A 21,720-nucleotide genomic window follows, 5' to 3' on the forward strand; every position below is an offset into this window, starting at 1 on the left:
TATTCAAAAGAAAAGTAAGGAACGAAATCACCACAAAAAACAAAAAAAAACTAAACAAGTTTATAATAATGATAGTAAAATAAAATATTAATATTATATCCCTGAAAAGAAGGAGGCTAGATCTACAACGACGAAGATAACGATGTTCACTTTACTGTGTGTAAACATTGTCTGATTTTTAAGGGCTTTAAAACGTGCTTAAAATGAATCTGAATTGTTTTTTTTTTTCAAACATTTTATTCCTTTGAAAATTCGTATTTAAGGGCTTTAAAACGTGATTAAAAAGAATCCGAATTGTTTTTTTTTCTAAATATGTTTTTTCCTTTGAAAATTCATATTTAACGGATTTCAAATCTACTTGAAACGTTATTGAATTGTGTTCTTTCTTAATTAATTTTTTCGATAAAGTTTACTAGAAGTGTTTTTCGTTTTGTAATCTTTCATATATTTAGACTCTTTTAATTCAATCCTGCTTATAATTTTCTTACCTTATGTTAATTAGAAAAACCTCCTGATATATAACAAAATTGAAATCCATGCTATAACCAAGACAGAATCCCATACGAAAAGAATATTCTGATTGGAAAAGAAAATTTAATTACCTGAAATATTTTTTTCTCGGCTACTAAGGACCATTGGCAAGAAGCTTAGGTTCGTGCAACAAACATTATAAAGATTCAGTTTTCCAACTTTTCTACTATCGTTAAATTAGGATAAAATCGTGGAGTGAATGAATTTTTAGGTTGAACACCGGCAATCGAAGAAAGAAAAATGGCCTTTATTTGCTATATTCATGTTGAAGAGCCTAAGAGGTGAATGCGAATGAAATAATGAAAAATGTGGGACGGAAACGAAGAAAAGTTGTAAAAATATATATGTAGTACTGACCTATGTCTGAAGTTAGTGAGAAGGAGGAATATAAAAATAATAATGCTTTATTAAACTTAAGAAAGGAAAAAAGACAATTGTGATTTCAAGAGCCCTTGAGAAGGAGGAACGTGTCTGATCGAAATACGTGGGGATATACAGACCAAAATACGACTGCAAATACACATTTTCATTCTCAAATGCCCTAAACAATATGATGTTGGTGTGTATTTTTCTTATCTCTAATAAAAATCAATACGATATCATAAAAGTTTGCAGGCTTTTGTGCGATACAGAAATGCATATTTTACATGTTTCATTAAGCTGAAAGTTGTTTTTGATAAAATTATTCCCCAAGGTAATAAGAACAAGCTAATAAATATGATGTGCGAGGTGGGAGAACCGATATGCTACCATTTTTGCTGTCTCCGACGAAATATAACTTGCTTTTTGCGGAAAAACGACTCCATTTCCATTAAGTAATGCAAACCGTTTTTCCCGAATAGTTCACATTTACCCGGAAACATTTGAAATACGTAAAATGTTCTTTACACCGTTTTTAATAAATAAATACCATAGGGATAAATAAATAATGGATTATACCGTTTTGTTATCGGCAAAATTTCGAAGTAAAGGATTTTCCTGAAATTCCTTGTAATGTTAAAAATATGGTCTTCTGTGCACGAATTATATCCCTGAAAAATGGGTTCGTTTCGTTTTCCTCTTCATCCCTCTTAATGTAACAAAGGCATTATTTCTTTTTCAACCCTCTATAAATATATTATCTTTTATTTCGAAGAAAAACGCCGACACGACTGCGTACGTTTAATTTTATGCCTCTTGGGTTTCTATGAAACAAGAATGGATCTTCGCTTTTGTCATTAAACCAATATGCAATTTATCTATTTCATCTCTTTCCCATTCTCTCTCTTTCTATTCTATCTATTCTATTCTATCCATCAATCTACCTATCTCTTCCTTTCATTATTTCCTCTCTCTCTCTCTCTCTCTCTCTTTCTCTCTCTCTCTCTCTCTCTCTCTCTCTCTCTCTCTCCAAAATGCTCTCTGGCAAAATGCTATGTTACAGAAGGGTTCGGGGCCTAGAGAATTCATATTCGCTTCTTTTTTGGCCAACATATCCACTTTCACATTGCCTGTATGTCCCTAAAACTCAGAAACCTATGCCAGTGTCAGATAATTAGTGTAACTGACTTCTGCCAGGGCTTCTCAACAATTTCATACACTTTTAGCCGCATGTAGTTAAGGCCTTAAGTGCCCCTGACTGTCATAGAAGATGGCTATCTTCCGGGAATGTGTTCCTAGCATTTTTATTGTATTTTTCTGGCGCACTGTTCAATTGCAATAATTTCAAACTGAAAAACCGTGGCATATTTACCAAATGTAATTAAAGTCGGTTCGGTATTCGGATTCATCCCGAGGACTCCAGCTCCCGTGCTTTTATCAGTTTTGGAGCCGTCGGTATATCGGTAGGAGTTGGCTTCTGGTACTTTGTGCTTATTGATGAAGTTACGAGTAGCGGCACCGATTGGCATGCCAAGTATGGCATCTGCCACTCTCTCCTCCTTCAGTTTCCCCTGTTTGTTGACACGGCCTATCTTTGCCTATTTATGAGCCGTTGCTCTGGCTTTTCCTTGGACTAAAATATGGAGAGGTCCCCCCCAGTCCAATAACTTTTATCCATAAACCTTTTTGACAATCCTCCAAAGCGCCTGAAGCGCACAAGGTGATTTTCATCTGTAGCAAGAAAAATGTGTAGTGTTGTGATGAGGGTAAATCAATGGATCATTTCTCCACTTTTGTGCCTAAAATTCATAAAGTTGATTGCAACTATTTTATATATATATATATATATATATATTGTTTTTTTCTCGGTGCATCAAAGTTTATTAAGAAAAGAGACTATATTGACCTAACTATATCAAGAAGAGAAAAGTCATCCAGTTTCATTCAAGTTCATGTAAGTAGCAGGCTTCATCTATCGTTTGTAAATAAAACCAATGGTTTTTCTGGTCTTTGGCACAATGCCGACTGGTCGTTAAGCTTATTTTTCTAAGAGTAATGCAATTAACAATAGCAAGAGAAAACCTAGATTAAAATAAACAAAATCCTTTTCGTAGATATTTATTTAAACTAAATGTTAAAACAACAATACCTGAAGCTAACCCTTTGGTTTCTCAATCGCCGGAAAACGTATTTTTCTCACTAATTAAATGAATCCAATTGCAGTACGATTTATTTATACAAGATCAAAACTTTTATACATTAATAGATCTTGCTTAAATTATTAAATTTTTGTTGTTGTTAAATTATAAATTCTTATTAAATCATGTTAAATATAGCTTTAATGACGGCAATGTTTTGTAAAATATTACCGAAACTTGTATACGAGGCGTTTTTCAGTCGGTTTTTTGGCCGTGAAAAAAATTCCAGCGGAGCTTCAAGCTAAACTAGGAGGGGGATAGTCCTGGAAGCTCACACCCAAGGGTGGTTCAATACATCCAGTGGAGGCGTACAACTTACACCATTGATTCCAGCCCCGGAATCCCAGTTCCAAAGCGCTCTTTCATGGCTTTTCAATTGAGTTGGTTCCGCTAAAATGTGTGTTTTAAATATTCAACAAAAACATTACTTTAAACCTTCCAATAATAAAAAACTCGACTTGGGAAGCAAACTTAATAATAAATTTTGCATCAACTGGCCCAAAAATAAAAATAAATACCAAAAAATAAAATATATAATAAGAAATTTCATTATTCATAACGTCTAATGAAACCTAATAAAATGTAATAAGCAAACTGAAGTATACTTCACTAAAGCTCTCCGTGGCCATTTCATTTGTCGCCGAGAATCAAATAATTTACACGACATTTGAAAAATGGCAAAATGGAGGAAAAATTTAAATGGAGGTTAAGATGGAGAGTTGGTGTCCTAGAGGATCGAAATCACGATAGCTCAAGTGGTAGATCAGCGGCGTATTTAGCAGAAGGTCGTGGGTTGGAATCCCGCTTGTGACACTGACTTTTTTATCCCAACCACAACCTTAATTAATTGAAAAGTGTTAACGTCTAAGTTAACCAAAAAACTATAAGTTAAAAAGTTTTAAAGAATAACCATTCTATGATGAATGAACAAATAAACATTTTCTGGATTATTAAATATCAAATATCAACAAATTTTCATCTATGTATTTCTTGATTTTAAACAAATATACTTTTTGACCGTAAAACCGGACGTAAAAAGCAGAAATTTTTAGGTAGTTTAAAGTATAAAAAGTTAAAAAAAAAAACAACAGATTTAAGTATTTGTAATCTCATCTTTCTCTTGGACATACAAATTACTCATAAAGGACTACCTAATTAAAATTCGCAATTAATTTATTGAATTCAAGAGCCCAGTTATTTCATATTTTTAAAAAATCTCAAATAAACATGAGTTTTCTTTATATGCTTATATTTCGTTCCATCTCTTTTAAAGCTGTAAAGCAAGGGGTTAATTTGAAAATAAAAATGATGAATTTGGAATTAATAATGGCTCATTTGAAATTGAATAGCGTTATTTTGAAGTTAAAAAGCGCGATTTGAAATGAAAAATAGTTAATTTGAATTTAAAATAGGTTAATTTGAAGTTAATAAGCATTAATTAGAAGATAAAAGGGTTCATTTGAAATTAATAAAGGTTAATTTTGAAATTAAAATGGGTTAATTTGAAATTAAAAAGGTTAATTTTAAATAAAAAAGTTAATTTGAAGTTAAGAAGGATTAATTTGAAGTTGAAACGGTTCATGTTAAGATAATAAGGGTTTATTTGAAATTAATAAAGGTTAGTTTTGAAATTAAAATGGGTTAATTTGAAATTAAAAAGGTTAATTTTAAATAAAAAAGTTAATTTGAAGTTAAGAAGGATTAATTTGAAGTTAAAACGGTTCATTTTAAAATAATAAGGGTTCATTTGAAATTAATAAAGGTTAATTTTGAAATTAAAATGGGTTAATTTGAAATTGGTGGGGTTGAGATGGGAAGGTGGTGACCGAGTGGATCGATGTCACGATAGCTCAGGTGGTAGAGCAGCGGCGTATCAAGCCGAAGATCGTGGGATCGAATCCCGCTCGTGCCATTGACTTTTTTATCTCAACTAAAAACCTTAATTAATTGTTATATATTAATTGGTCAAGCGGATCACGAAATTATTGAATTTAATGAAATTAAAAAGTTAATTTTAAATAAAAAAATTAACTTGAATTTAATAAGGATTAATTTGAAGAAAAAAGGGTTCATTTTAAAATAATAAGGGTTCATTTGAAATTAATAAAGGTTAATTTTGAAATTAAAATGGGTTAATTTGAAATTAAAATGGGTTAATTTGAAATTAAAAAGGTTAATTTTAAATTTAAAAAAAGTTAATTTGAAATTAAGTAGGTCAAAGGGAAATTAAAAAGGTTAATTTGAAGTCGAGAAGGGTCAATTTGAAAATTTAAAAACTTAATTTGAAGTTAAAAATGGTTAATTTGGAGCCAAAAGTTTTATTTTATTTATAGATTTGACGAGCTGTTCTTGGTTAAAACGTTTTTTAAATAAAGTACCTCAAAGAATACACAGAGGTAAGAATTATACAGGGAAAAATTAGAATTGGGTGTAAAAACATACAAAACAGATATCCACCATGTTTCTAAAACCCAATTTTCTGTAAACTACTCCGCCTTTCTTTTATCTTCGTTTACCAGGAACTCAATGGAGTTTCGCAACATAAATAATGGTAATTCCTGGTGGTACTTTGATCCTGGCCTTACGTCCGGCATCATATCGCTATATCGTTATTTATAAAACTGAGGACAATTTTTATTTGCTTTAAAATTCGACAGCCTTTTCTCTATTAAAATAATACTTGACATATTTACAGCATAAATCACGCTTTTTCAGATTTTCTAACGATCCTGGAAAATCACGTTTTTACATACGTATACTTTTCTCTGTATATTATGAACTGATATTCATAATTAATTTTGAAAATAATTAAGCCCTTGTTTTAGAAGAGTTATTGCTAAGGAATTTTAACAATAACGTACAGATTATGAGAAAATACGACTAAAACTGGCTACTAAGCTTGAGAAATATTCTAGTTAGGTCCTTCCGTAAATCGATAGTAATTTCTTATCAAAACCATCGAAAAGAGGCCAAGATCAAGATTCCAAACACGACCACAATGCTGTGACGTGTTGCGTCGCGTCTCAATATTCGCCTTGCCTGAAACGTCATGTAAGAAATTCTACTATGTGACTATTTTTTGTTGTAATATATTAAAAAAAAAATTGGATGACACATGTGCACCTGCTTTTGGGCCAAAGCCCGCGCAGGTGCCTCTTATGCAGAGAAAGGTTGCTCGATGTGTCCCACGTAATAGAGGCGTGTCATGCCTTGGCTCCATACAGAGAGCGTGTAGGCATCCCGCCGGACTTAAGAAGAGTTCTCGAACACGGTAACGAGTTTCAGAGTCCCCTGTTCCGCTTTTTAGGGGAAATTGGTTTTTTTTTATTGTATATAGTATGTCTTATGTGTTGTGTGTCTATGTTTTGTCTGAGTGCATGTATTTATTAGCGTGAATGGCGAGGGGTGAGGGTGAAATATAACGTCATCATCACCCCTCGAACGATGAGAACGTAAGAGGGTGTGTTCGGGGTCGATGGCGGAATATTTATAAAAGTACCCCAATCTACATTAGTTTGAGTATAGGGTTGGTGGAGGAATATCAAGTACTCCACCGACCAAACGGAATGAGTGTATTGTATGGATGTATTTATGTGTATGAATGTATTTATTTGTATGAATGTAGTGTTTGAAAGTGTAAATAGAATATTGACATAATGACTTAGTTTGGGGCTGAAATGACCTAGATGTCGGAAGCCCCAGTTAAAAAAAAAAAAAAAAAATTCTCCATTACTATCCATTGCACCCTTTAGAAGAGAGTGCTGATCTCGCGGAAGAAGAAAAGGGTCATTAGCAATATCTCAAACATATTCCTTCTACTCCGAACAGATTATTACAAGCGATTTTATTGCAGGACAATAGATTCAGTTCTACTGAAACGCACCCACTATCCAATCCACTATGGATTCTGTCAAACCCAAAGACATAATGAGATTCGCTTTATTCGGGATTTCATTGAAGGTCTCGCCGGGTAGGTCCCATTGTGTACGTGCTCACTGGTAATTGCACAGTACATTTCCTCTTATTGGAATTCGACTAATTTGGTCGAAGTGAACGAGTCCCTTTGTCAAATGATGATTCTATGAATGAATCTCTGGTGAATAATTGACGAAACCTATATTTTTAATTTATTAAAAAAATATTTCCCTGAAGAGATTGATAAATAAAAACTTAATACAGTCCTGACCAGCGCGTTTTTATTTATTTTTCAGCGGCGTTATGATGGATTTGAATCTAAATGTCTCAGACATATCTTGTCGTGTATTTAGCCCATTGATTTTCACAGTGATGTCCAAGAACAGATTTATCTTCCTTCTTTGCTTTCTGTTTTTCGGAGTATGTTTGTCATTTTTGTCCCTTGTGATATTGTGTTCCATTTTTGTGAAGTTACCTTTTTCATTTTAATTTTATAAGAATTTAATGTGCATTTTACGAAGAAGTTTTACTGTAGTTTTGTAGATAATATAAAAAACTCGAAGTTAAATTTTTACAAAGAAAGATTTCCCAAAATCTTCGAGTTTTTCCTTGCTAGTCTGTACTTTATTGTGATTGCAATATGTTTTAAACCATTTATTTTGAAAAAATGCTGTTTTGTATTCTACAAGGTTAATAAAAGTAAGAATTTTTTTAAAAAAGTTCTTCATATTTCCCAAAAATGTTGAAAAATATGACTCATTGCTCTTAAAAAAAAGAGTTGGGTCAAAATGACCCGACGTTGTAGTACATATTTTAACTTACGAGGGGAAGCTACGAACACGGGACAACCAATTTTGCAGAAACTATTTTTGGTAATACTAGGCCGAAAAATATTAGACACGTGTCCGAGCGTATTTGCCAATGAAGCCTAGGAACTGAGACAAAAATATTTTAAGCTGCCAAAATTATGGGTTAAAATTTCAATGTTTTTATATATATCAGGCGATTTTGTTTACGTAGGATAAGAAAATAGTATGTATTTTATAATTGTGGTATCAATTTTATTAGTTTTACCTTTGTAGGTTTTATAATAGAAAGAACATAAACGCTGAATAATTGTCGATTCGCCTGTAATTTCCTGGGCCTGGGAGCGAGCTCGTCTATAGTCTTTTTCTCGAGAAGGTGCATTGCGGACCCTTCTTCTCTTTTAGTCGGGCCATGGCACAATGCTCTATTATACCTTACTGATCTCGGAAAATCACCTTCCAGGATGGGAGGCATACCCTCGTTTTCTTCACAGCCAGGCGAAATTTCATAGCCGATTTTCGCATATAGGTGAAACTGACTTTACGACTTTTGCATTCCGCCTTATTCCTTATCTTATGAAATAAAGATTTTACGCAAATAGGAAAAAAGCTGATTCCGCATCCATACGAATCAAGTAGCACATTTGCAAAATAAATTAATGTTTAATATATGCAAGGACTTAATTCCCCTCCCCTAAAACAAAAACTAGCATTGTTAAACAAATATCGTTTAAAAACTATGACAGTTTGGCCAAAAAACTCTATGTGGCCCATAGCCTAGATGCCGAATACAAATTTGACCTGGTGACAGAGTCACATAGTAAGGTTATTTAATTATTCTTTATTGCAAAAAACCAGGTTGAAAGTTAGCATTAGTCAATTGATTATTTATTATTATTAGTTAAAAGCTCAGTGTCTTTCGCACTTCTAACGCAAATGTAAAAAGAGTCAGGTTACAATCTGTACATATGCAAAAAAACAAAAAAAAATTGTACAAATCATATTTTGTATCATGTTAATCAGGTACTAGGTCACCTAAGGTTTTCCTCTATTTTATTTCATTTATTAAATTAACCACATTGTTGAAAAATAATTTATCTATCATGGTTTTTATTATTTTGATATTTTAATTGTTGTTTTTATATGTAATTTATTTATTATCTAGGATTTATAAACATTTACATATGTACCTGAAAAAGAAATCGTGAACTAACTCAGCCCTGAAGATGTTTACAAATTAAACGAAAGCTTGGCACGGAGTTGGGAGTTTCTATGTTTCTGTGACCCAATACGTGATTATCTCACACAAATCTAGAGAAGGTTGATGATGTTATCGATATTGATTTGAGCATTAATATTGGCGTAGCTGCGACTGAGTTTACATGTGTCTGTTCTGTAATTGATGTTGTGTTTATCTCTGTTGATGTAAACCGTTTCTAAAAAGTTACCTTACGAAATGGTTTACATCAATAGAGATAAACACAGCATCAATTACAGAACAGACACATGTAAACTCAGTCGCAGCTTCGCTAATATCATTAATCGACTTCAAAATCGATAACATATATATAACACACAAAACATAAAATACAACATATAAAACAATCGTTACTAAATCAAATCAAACATTTCTACATAGTTTAAATCTTCAACAATTTGGCTTTCCTTTCCCTATTATCTCTTGTCTATATAATCCTGAAAGGATAATCAGGCCGAACCATTACCCATTTTTCCCATTGTCAGCTACTTTCACCTCAAAGAAGCCGACTTCTCACATAAAAAAATGTCTCTCTATCCCGACTTCCTTCCCACACCTTCAAAATCCATAGATATAAATCATCCAATATCTCACTGGCACTCTCAACACGACACACAAGAATGACACGTCTACACAGAAAACAAACACTTTGAGTAAGTACAAATACTTTGATTGATTCTAAAATTTCTATCATTGTATACATTTCGTTTTTTTCACATCCTACAGGTATTCTAAATGTTTCTAAATCCCAGGCCCTGAAGATGATCTCTATAAAGATCGAAACGTTGGCACGGTAAAGAAAATGTTTTTCAGAAATCTACGTCACACCAGACTGCATCTCACAATCTCAAAATCATCTCCAGTAACTTACGACATGGAACGCTAGTGCTTGTAATTCCTCCCAAGGTCTCATTACTATATCACTTATTAACCGTAATGGTATACTGATGAATAACGACTTCACATCTAAAGATATAAGCATCTTCTGTACTGAGACCTATGACGGTTTCTCTAAAGATGTACAAATTGTTAGCACTGTACCATTTTCTTAAGTCTAACCTGTTCAGTATATTAGCAACGAATTTCAATAGTTCAACACCTGGACTGATAGATGAAACTATGGACCTATGAGGTAAGTCTAATTTGTGGATTTTTAGAAGGTCATAGTCTTTGGGCATACTGCTATATGGCCATCAGCGTTAATAACTTATGTACTAATGAGACGTCCGAAGGAATTAGAAGAACTCACTAGCATCCCTTGTCATAAGTTACTGGAGATACTTCATATCACTGCGTTTAGTGGATGTTTCAAATATGAAGATCAAATGTATGAACAAACCGAGGGTATATCAATGGGAGGAACTGTTTTACCAATTTGTGGTGTTTAGTGACCGTTAGCCGATGATTATTCGTGGATCGTGATATGCGGTCTGGTGTGATGTAGGTTTCAGAAAAACATTTTCTTTATCATGCAAACGTTTCAATGTTTATTGAGATCATCTTCAGGGCCAGGGAGTTACAAATATTGTTCATGTATTTGTTAAATTTAAACAATGTTTGAAATCCCAGGCCCTGAAGATGATCTCAATAAAGATCGAAACGTTAGCATGATAAAGAAAATGTTTTTCTGAAATCTGCATCACACCAGACCGCATCTCACGATTTCTGAATAATCATCGACAAACGGTCACTAATCACCACACATTTCAGTATTATACCGATGGGGATAATTAAGGAAAGGAAAGCCAAATTGTTGAAGAATTAGTCTATGTAGAAATGTTTAATGAGGAATGTGATGATTGTTTTATATGTTGTATTATATGTTTTGTGTTATGTGATGTTGATATATGTATGTTATCGATATTGATTTGAGCAATGATATTGGCGTAGCTGCGAGTGAGATTACATGTGTCTGTTCTGTAATTGATGCTGTGTTTATCTCTGTTGATGTAAACCATTTCTAAAAAGTTACGTTTACGTTTGCTCTGTTCTGTTTGCTATTTTTTTGGATTGTTGAATTCGAAATTGTGTTGGTGTTCAAAGTGGTGGGTAGCCAGTGCTGTAAGATTTTGCTTGGGTTTTTTTTGCAATCATAGATATGTTGTTTTACTCTCTTATCCAGATATTGGGATGTAATACCGATGTAAGTTGCCGGACAATTTAAACAATTCATTTTGTAAATTACATCAGACTTATTTGTTACTGGTCTAGGATCTTTAAGTGAGTACCAATACTTTCAGTAAATCTAAAATTTCTAGCATTTTATACATTCACATTTTTCACATCCTACATGTGTTTGTAAAATTTAAACAATGTTTATAGATCCCAGGCTCTGAAGATGATCTCAATAACGATCGAAACGTTGGCACGATAAAGAAAATGTTTTTCGAAAACCTGCCTCACACCAGTCCGCATCTCACGATCTCCGAATAATGCTTTACCATTCCTTCCAGGCATAATAATGAATGAATTACTAGACTGGATTAGACTTAACTATTAATTCTGCATGAAATTAGTTTAAAAAATATATTGGTGACTTTTTCTTAATTGTAAAACAGAGAGAGTTGGTAGATATTAACTTTTAATTCGTATGTGTGGATGGGACGCCTTTTCTGGACTTGGTTGTGATTAGGGAAGGAAAGAAATTGTTAACCAATTTGTGTATATGAAACCAACCAATTCTGATAGGGTGTTACATTATTCATGTGCTCCTTCATCCCAAATGAAAATCAATATAGCGTACAACCTGATAGAGGTGACACTAAAACTAAGTGCCAAGGAAAACGAAATGCACTTAAATCTATGTTAATGGATAATGCACATCCAAAGTCATTAATAAAGAAATGAACAGCAGAACGAATGTAATTACAAAACAGTCCCCATCAGAATGATTTGATCAACGTATAGCATTGGAGATTCATAAAACAAATTAAAACGATTATTGGAAACAAAAATCAGTTATATAATAGTAGTATATAATTCACTAATTTCGTGGTCCGCTTGACCAATTAATATATTACAATTAATTAAGGTTTTTAGTTGAGATAAAAAGTCAATGGCACGTGCGGGATTCGAACCCACGATCTTCGGCTAGATACGCCGCTGCTCTACCACTTAAGCTATCGTGACCTTGATCCACTCGGACACCAACTTNCTTGTTTCCGGCTCAGGTTCTCGGGGGGCCATCTACGAATCGTGCTCTTGACGCGCAAAAGCCTCTCGGACGACCCGGCCCACTGACGCTGCCATCTTTCTTTTATCATGTTCTTTACTGCTAGCTTGGCGTCAGAGGGCCTGGTCGCGATGGTCCGGTCTGGAGGGTTGGACGTCCCGGCCTTTGCCGCCTCGTCCGCACGTTAAGGAAGTTATTGTCCGAGTGGATCGAGGTCACAATAGCTCAAGTGGTAGAGCAGCGGCGTATCTAGCCGAAGATCGTGGGTTCGAATCCCTATCGTGCCATTGACTTTTTTATCTCTACTAAAAACCTTAATTAATTGTAGTATTTAAATTTAAAAGCAAGGTAGGAAATATTATACGAATTAAAATGTAAAGAACCTCTTCTACAAACGCTAATTGTGTATTGCATAAAATGTAGAAAATGTCAGTTTTGTTTATTATTGTCAAACCAAGCAGCTCAGAACGTGTTATACAACATCAGTATGATTGTAATGATGTTCTAAGGCCAGGTACTCTAAAAAAATGACCACAACCCTAATCCAGAGATTCCATTGCATAGTAAAGTTTGATCCATAGAAAATTGTTTTGGAACATTTTATTACGCCGCCTTGCGACAGATAAACAGAAGGTACATTTAGCGTTTAGTATCAACTAGCGACCGTACTTCTTCCTAATTATTAAATTATCAGCGATTTCTGACTGACTTTTATCGTTAGAACAAGTTTAACTAGATTAAAAAAATTACTCCATTAACTTCGGTTCTTGAACAATTAAGACATATTTGGCAATTGTTTTCGCTCTAGTAAAAAAAGAAGGAAAAATGATTACCAAGATTTCTGAGACCAACAGAATAGAATCAATTCCATAGTTGCATTTACTATTTGGGCAGAGCGTTACTTTCTTTAAGCACTCCAATTTTTCTCAAAATATGTGTTGACCGACCTTGACACCCAGTTCGTATAACTTTGAACCCAAGTAAAAAAAAACCTTTCAACTAATTAAAGTTTTAAGTTGAGATAATAAAGTCAGTGTCACGAGCGGGATTCGAACCCACGACCTTCGGCTAGACACGCCGCTATTTTACCACATGAGCTATCGTGACTTCGATCCACTCGGACATCAACTTCCCATCTCAACCCCACCTTTGAATTTTCCCTGCTTTTTGCCATTTATCAAGTGTTGTTTAATCTATTTGATTCTCGGCGACAAATGAAATGGCCACGGAGATCTTTAGTGAAGATATATTTCATTTTAACATTAAGTTCACTAGTCCGCTTGACCAATTAATATCTTTGAATTATTTAAGGTTTTTAGTTGAGGTAAAATACGAGTGGAGGTGATACTGACTTTTTTATATCAACTAAAAACCTTAATTAATTGAAAGATATTAATTAGTCAAGCGGACCACGAAAACTACTAAAAAAATATATTTTTTTTAAGTTTAAAAAAGTAAAAAATAAGTAGAAAATTCGCATGGTTAACATTTAAAAATCTTAACCCAACTGGACAGACGAAAAGTTGTGGAGAAAATATTATTAAAAAGCATAAACTATTTACTTGGTCAGCTTTGGTGTTGTCGACGGTGAAATTGAACCACAGCCTTACTCGAGGGTTGCAAGTGTCCGGACGTATGAAGAGGTCGTATTCATACTGTGAGATTAAATCCACAAAGCCGAGATTCCCTGGAAATTGAAAACAAAATGTTATACCAAATGAGATATAAATAGATAGATAGATAAATAGATAGAAGAAGGGAGGAAGGATGAGAGAGAAAGAGAGAGCACTGAAGAAATACAGAAGACAGTTGAAAGAGTAGTTAAGGGAAAGAAAAAGAAAGACAGANGAGAGAGAAAGTGAGAGAGAGAGAGAGAGAGAGAGAGAGAGAGAGAGAGAGAGAGAGAGAGAGAGAGAGGGAGAGTGAGGGAGAGAGGGAGTGAGAGGAGAGAGGTAGTTAGATAAATAGATAAATAGGTAGATAGTGAGTGAGAGAGAGAGTGAGAGAGCAAGACAGGCAGTTAGAAAGATGGATAAATAGATAGATAAATAAATAGATAGATAGATAAATAGATAGATAGTCAGAGAGAGAGATTGTAAGAGAGAGACAAAGAGAGAAGAGGCAATGAGTGAACTGAGCTGAGCTTTTATTTTTTTACGGGAACAAATTTAATATACTGCTTTCCTTAAGAGTGAGTGAGAAGGACAGAGAAAATGATCGTGTTTGTATTGAATCATCGAGTGGACGAGAGTTAGTTTCTATTTTAATAGCAAGTATTTTCTTGAATAAACATAAATTATAAATATTTACAACAAAGTCAGGGAACATTTTTAGTTTACAAATGACCAACAGAACCGACCGAATGTATTTTCAAAACGTCATCGGTACCGTACCCCTGATTATTTCTTCTTTCAAAGGGCGTACCTCAACTGGTAAATTTTTCGAACGTTTCATTTTTTTTTTAATCTGGTTAAGCATAAGTCCATTTAGAAGAAAAAAATTGATAGTTCACTTATTGGACCCAGTGCCAGTTTTACATATGTTCTCCGACTCGCAGACCTATATTTATACTCAATTTTAAGTTCATTAGTGGTTTAAATTGTTCATTTCACTTCAAGAAACCTCCGTCAATCGTCGAATATTTTTAACCAAGCTGATAGTGCTTTACAAGTGTGTATTTTTACTACGTTGGGCGTATTTACCGTGCTAAGCATTTGCGCATATGATAAAATTATCAATTTGTTTTATACAACCGCCTTACATATATAATAATTATATTTCTTAGAGAGACTCGAGCCGTAGTACCTAAAGGATATTGGCAACATTTATATTTATGATGGAATCGAAAGAAGTCTTTCTCCCTGGTCGCCTGCCACCTTGTCTTCCTGCCAAAGTGAGACGCGTCTGGCCCATCAAATCCGAATATACACAAGACCGCTGTTTTAAATGCGTGTGCCGCTGTTTCGTCTAGGCAGTATTCTCGCTACTTCGGTCTAAATCAGTTCACGGACGAACGCAGTGTTCAGTTCTGTGCAGTTTTTTGTTGGAGGAGCATTGTTCGCCGAGAATAAAACTCGACCTTCTGCCTTATGCATTTCTCTCATGAGGTAAATTTAAAACTATACACAATACAGTTAGTACAGTCGAACTATAGTTAGTCGTAGTTGAGTAATTATCCATGACAACATAGACGCAACGTATAAATGAAAACGGTTTATGTTATTTGTACCAACTAAATAAACTTTTTTGTTTTGCCAAATAAGGAATTTTAAAAAGTTACAACATTGCCAACTCTGATATTCATTAAATGCATAAGATGAGTGAATGTTGCAGGGTTTTGTCCTCTTACACCACTGTAGATCTTTGTGTGAGCCAAATTCGTATTTTTAACGCACCCTTTGACTTGGGGTTCTCCTTGACAAACAAATCTAAAATTAATGCAAAAGTCAGAGTAAATTCAGTTATGAAAATAGTATTTTATCGATGACGTTTTCTAATAAAGTCAGAACGTATAAATCAAATAGTTTGTTGACGCCTGTCCTACAGATTATCTCTCGTCATTTTTCGAAAAGTTAGAATATTGAAAATAAACCTTTGCTCGAAAGTTTCAATGCTGAACTTTAATAGAAAAAAAGATGGCACAAGACAAATTCATCAAATCATTAAAATTGGTTCATCATAAAAATGATTAAATAATAAATAAATATACGAATCATAATTTAAATGAGAGTTATTTGGAGGTCGTCAGATGCGGTTTGGTGTGTCGTAGGTTTTAGAAAAACATTTTCTTTATCGTGCCAACGTTTCGATCTTTATTCAGATCATCTTCAGGGCTCAAAGTGATTGTTTTCCGTGTAGATATGTCATGCTTGTCTGTCGTGTTGAGAGTGCCACTCTTTGAGCCCTGAAGATGATCTCAATAAAGATCGAAACGTTGGCACAATAAAGTAAATGTTTTTCTAAAATCTACGTCACACCAGTCTGCATCTCACGACCTCCAAATAATCATTAAGTACGGTCACTAAGCACCACATACTACACGAGAAGAACGAAGAACATGGGATTTTATGAACAGATTTGAACTACATATGGACACCAAGCAGAAAGTATTCTGAAGGACATCGCTAAAAATGAGAAGAAACTCGCATCGGCTATTAATCAGAGAACTTTTTTTGAAATGAAGAAAGCACAAGGTATTTCCTACTCACATCAAAAACAACAACACAACTTCACAAACGCAACACAAAAGAGCACTCTCAACACGACAGATAAGAGTGATATATCTACACGGAAAACAATCACTTTGAGCCCTGAAGATGATCTCAATAAAGATCGAAACGTGGCACGGTAAAGAAAATGTTTTTTTTTTAAACCTACGGCACACCAGACTGCATCTCACGACCTCCAAATAATCATCAAGTAATAACACCACACATTAAATGAGAGTATTTCTGCATGCATTTTATTGCATGTTGACCAGAATCCGTGGAGAGTTGTTATTTGAATGTTCTCTCCATGTTTAGGATTTTCTGGGAAAAAAAACCAGGCAGCAGAGCAGAAAGGCGAAGAGTTGGGGAAAATATTTTATTTAGTTTTTTAGATTAAACCGTTTGATTAAGTTTCCCACGGTTGTTATTGCATCGATGGATTTGCATAAATTGCAGAGGTGTTTTGAATTTGTATCATTTTATTAACCTTTTGTTCATTATTCCATCCTCACTATTATTTTCTTGTGCTGCGCAAATGCGGGTTAGATAGATAGATAGATAGATAGATAGATAGAGAGAGAGAGAGAGAGAGAGAGAGAGAGAGAGTGAGAGTGATTTAAAAACTTCCTCAGCAAATCCAAACTAAAAATGTCTATTTTTTGTTACTATGAAAATGTTTGAATAAGGATATTAAAAATTGTTTAAACCGACTCCAAATAGTTTAAAACAAATAGGAAAAAACAAACTAATTGTTATACCTATTTTACTAGAAATGTTTTATGATTCTTGTAACTTTTTATAAATCATGTCTGAAAATTATGGACAGGTCACTGAATGTCTTAAAAATCGAAATTCTGATTACCATGCATTTAGGCTGAAGGAAGGTTACATTTCTAAACCACCAACCCTTATCATAGAGGAGCTCAGATAGCTAGGGGCTTTTCGACAAGGAATTGACCCATGTTGAATATCTTGCGAGAAGTAATCGTCAGCCTCTTTCCTATTTTTAATATATCTCACTATTTGTTTGATTTTAATACGATCCCGTGTAATATTTTCTTATGTTACGTAGAAGACAAATCTAGTGATATATAATTAACCTTGAAATACAGGAACAAACTCATGCTTGAACAAAATTAGTTCAGATATTTTCTCCTTGGTTGATTGACAAGAACGCTCCGACATGTGTTTAATATATTTTGACCTGGTATTACAAACAAATTTATTAAAATCAGTTATCCCCATCCGAAGCCTCCCATTTTTTTTAAGGGTGGTGCCGGTGTTTTTGAAAAAAAAGCCCATTTGTAAGTATGTCGGGTTCGAATGCAGGGCCGCTGGATTCGAACCCGGGACCTTTACCTTACAGTGATAAGCGCCGTGTCAACGCCTAAACCGTTGCGGCAACCGACGCCCCCTTTATGTGACATGTTAAAAATAAACTGCTTTCTATCGTTAAAAACCACTGACCTGAGGGAACACTAGAAGCAACGGAAATAGCAATCTGCGCGTTCATCGAAATGGAAGGAGACTTTGATAATGCATCTCATGCATTATCTCCCTATCGAAAGAACATGTAGACCATACCAAATCTAGATGGATTGTAGATGTAGATGTAGATGTAGATGTAGATGTAATTTTTCAGGGTATGGTATACTGCGCCCTTTGAGAGCTATTGTATCTCCCGTGCTCTGCTTAAAGCACATCGGTGAGTCTTATTTCATCAAGAAACTTGATTAATAGGCCCGGTTTCAGTGGTTGAAGCTCTTCTATGGTCACATTGTACATCCCAAAACACTTCCCCTTGCGGGCTAATGTAGCTCCGCAGTTTGTTAGTAAGTGTGTTGGTGTCTCTTCTGCTTCCTTGCAGAATCTACATGTGCCATCTTGGATTGTTCCAATTTTCTTTAGGTGTCCATTTAATCTACAGTGTCCTGTTAGGAATCCTATTAGGATTCGCAGTCTGCTTCCTTTGACACATTCTGTGATTTCTTTCTTGCCAAATTGATTAGAAGATTCTTGGATTGTCTATATCCAATGAGTGAATTCCATTGTTCCTTCATTTTCTTTTTGTCCTTCTGTCTGAGATATTCGTTAATAGTGTGGATTCCTATGCCACAGAAGGGGTCGGGTCCTATCAGCGGTGTGGCAGCCCCTTTCCTTGCAAGGGTGTCCGCATTCTCGTTGCCTTCTACTCCCTTGTGTCCTGGGACCCAGCAGAGGCTGACATCTAGATGGATTGGAAAAATAGAGAAAAAAGAAGCAGAAAAGCAGAATCGACCATAGGAAAAGACACTGCACAAGTTAGCACAACCAATGCCAGCAAGGAGGGGTATCATCACCTCTTCATTGGAGCCTAACAGTTGACGAATTACTTGAAACTTTGGACCGCAAAGGAATAAATTGTCTGGGCGGTGTAAATCCTAACAGAATTCTTAATAGGACACGACGAGCTAAATGGACATCTGAAGAAGAACCCAACACGGCAAGTGCAGATGTGTAATGAAACAGAAGAAACACCAACATACCTACTACCAAACTGTGGCGCTACACTTGCCCGCAGGGAGGAAGTGTTTGGGACATACTCTGTAACAGAGGAGATTCGACCACTGAAACCGGGCTTACTAACCATGTTCTTTGATGAACTAGGACTCAACGGTGTGCTATAAGTACAGAACGCGGGATACAACAGCTCTTAAAGTGCGCAGTATATTGCACTCCCCGAATGATACATCTAGATCTACATCTAGGTCGAATAAAACTGATTGAATCCAGAACGATCCGATTGACAAAAGGCCACTCCTTCAACTTCTAATTATAAAGTGAGATGAACTGAATCGTTCAATCGTTCAAACCTCCCGAATAAAAGATGCATCGGTTTGATTAGAAACTAATGCCGTTGTTAAAAGTTTGTATCAATTATTTTTAGAACGCGATCAATAATACATACAGGATGTGTCTGACATCATTGATGAATTCCTGTCATCTTTCTATCGATTGTCTTATGCCATCCACCGAAAAGGTTCTTGTTGGTGTATTTTTACAACGAGCCTCGACATTTCCGGCAAACACGGTCTGGGCGTTTACGGTGCTCATCACTGTAAGTCCTGGGTTAGAATACGGCGGCCCTGCATTGGCACACGATTGTTTTAGTTTTTTTTGTCAAAAATATCAGGACCCCGAGAGTTGATATGACCTCTGCTGTTGTGAACCCTCGCTAAAAAATATCACTTGGAAAAAAAAGTTTTTTAATTAAAAAGAAGAAAAAACAAAGATTATATGTTTATTAATGAAAATAAATGTAATAAATACGAAATCCAGATTATTTTGTTTCATTATTAATCCTCTCTAGTCTAAAGCTGTTTTAGAGCATTTAGCTTCTGCATCTTTAGTAATTTTGTTAATGTTAGCAGAAAGCTCGTGAGTTAAAGGCGGGCCCAGTGTTGTTCCCCCTGTTTCAAGTGTGTTTTGGCCACACTGATCTTTTGGCGCCAATATAAAATCTCCAACTTGGAATCTTCTATAACCAACATGGCTCTTCACCCCACCACATCATCTTGTATCGATTGTTATATTTGCCAAACATAAAAATTTTCATATCCAATTTATAATTAACCATTTCTAACCCAAGTTACTTTACAGCAATGCTAACTTTAGCAATTTTCTTTAAGGTTGGCAGGAAACCCCGTGAGTTTAGGGCGGACGCAGTGTTGCTCCTGCTCTGTTTCTGCCCTTGTATTGACAGCACTGATATTTTCGGCGCCAATCTAAACTTACAGGATTTCCCGATAAACTTTTAATCAAATTGCAAAACTTAGCCTTGCTCTATGTCAACATGAGGCCTTAAATGGTTAAAAGAATGATTGAGTTTTCTTTAGATTTTGGTCAAGTTATTAATTCGAGATTTATGGATACATTTCTGTAAATTTTCATGCAGGCTGTTGCGTAATTGAATCCAGGTGTTTTTTTTTTCATTATGTTTCGAAAAAGTTAATATATCAAGTTTCCAAACTGAATGCCATAGCTTGCCTACAAAGTAAGCGATATTGGAAAATTCGTTATACCTCAGGTACCTTGTGCCATTGGGAGTAAAAAAAAAAAAACACTGCAACCATGAAGGTCAAAGTTGAAACGGCTAGGGTTTCTATTGTTACTTTTTTTAATAATTGAAGGTAGACGTTTTTAGCGAGATTTATAGTTTGTCACGTTTTGTTTTATTAATTTTACCATTCACTGTTTAATAATCTATTTTTGCCGCATACAAGGGCAGATGGATCTAAAGTCAATTAAGCACGTTGTTTCTATCACATCAAAGTTTAAGTCTTTAACATCATGCAATTCAAACATGAATTTAATGCCCACTAAAGAATAAAATAATACAAAATTAATCACTAAAGATATAGAAAGTATGGACTAATATAAATTAAGAGACAAGACGGATAATGATAATCAAGAAATAACACTGAAAAGTAATTAAGCCCGGCATTCCTAAAACGTCGTCTTAGAACAGCAAAAAGGGAAATTTTCAAGGTTAAAAATATCTATATTAACTGATATTGCACGTAATTTTATTTTTACATTCTTTCTTTGTCACAAGTGACATTCGTCTGAGTAGAAAAACAGGGAAAACGCAAAACGTGTTGTTGAAAAAGAAGAAAACTTCTACAACCCTTGTTTTCCACGATGTTCTCATCCTAACTGGACTTTGGGAAGAAAAACATTCTGCGTGAAAGAAGATCTATGTGGCGAAAGGGGGAAAAGTTTCACCCGGTAAGAAAATAATAAATTCTACCAATTAATAGCTGGGAAACTTAGGGGTTCTTCAGACCCTTGATGAAAACATGAAAAGATAATTGAAATTTTTTATTATATTTACAGTTAAAACTGATGCCACCGTTTGAAAGATAATTTTGTTTTGAAAAGATTATGTACTTGCGTTAATTTTGTATATGTATGTGCTACTGCGTACCTACCAATTATGTTTTTGGAAAAGAGGAGGTGTGGGAGACCACGAAAGAAATGTAAGTCAATTGGCAATGAACGAGGAAAAACAAAGAGAAAGGGAATGTGGAAGAGGGGAAGCGATAAAAAGAGAAAGATTGGGTTAGAATGGGGTAGAGCACTGAAGAATAATAAAGAGGGAGAACACCGAAGAAAGATATGCAGGAAAGGAGTGAAGAAAAAGAGAAGTAAAGATAAAGTTAGACAGACGAGGGAGAAAGAGAGAGATGGAGAGAGAGAGGGAGTGAGAGAGGGAGAGAGAGAGGGAGAGAGA

At 34.8% G+C, this 21,720-nt stretch overlaps 1 protein-coding gene across 1 annotated transcript in view; it reads right to left on the reverse strand.

The window, feature by feature from the left end:
• LOC106671609 (cytosolic carboxypeptidase 6) overlaps positions 1-21,720 on the reverse strand; it is a 122,240-nt gene that overhangs the window by 75,547 nt on the left and 24,973 nt on the right. Inside the window, exon 4 of the mRNA XM_024229924.1 lies at positions 13,803-13,927. Within this exon, the coding sequence (XP_024085692.1) occupies positions 13,803-13,927 (125 nt within the window). The remainder of the gene's footprint in view (positions 1-13,802; positions 13,928-21,720) is intronic.

Source organism: Cimex lectularius, unplaced genomic scaffold, assembly GCF_000648675.2.
Source record: "Cimex lectularius strain Harlan isolate CLEC.00 unplaced genomic scaffold, Clec_2.1 scaffold429, whole genome shotgun sequence".
In the NCBI taxonomy this organism is placed as follows: Eukaryota; Metazoa; Arthropoda; class Insecta; order Hemiptera; family Cimicidae; genus Cimex; species Cimex lectularius.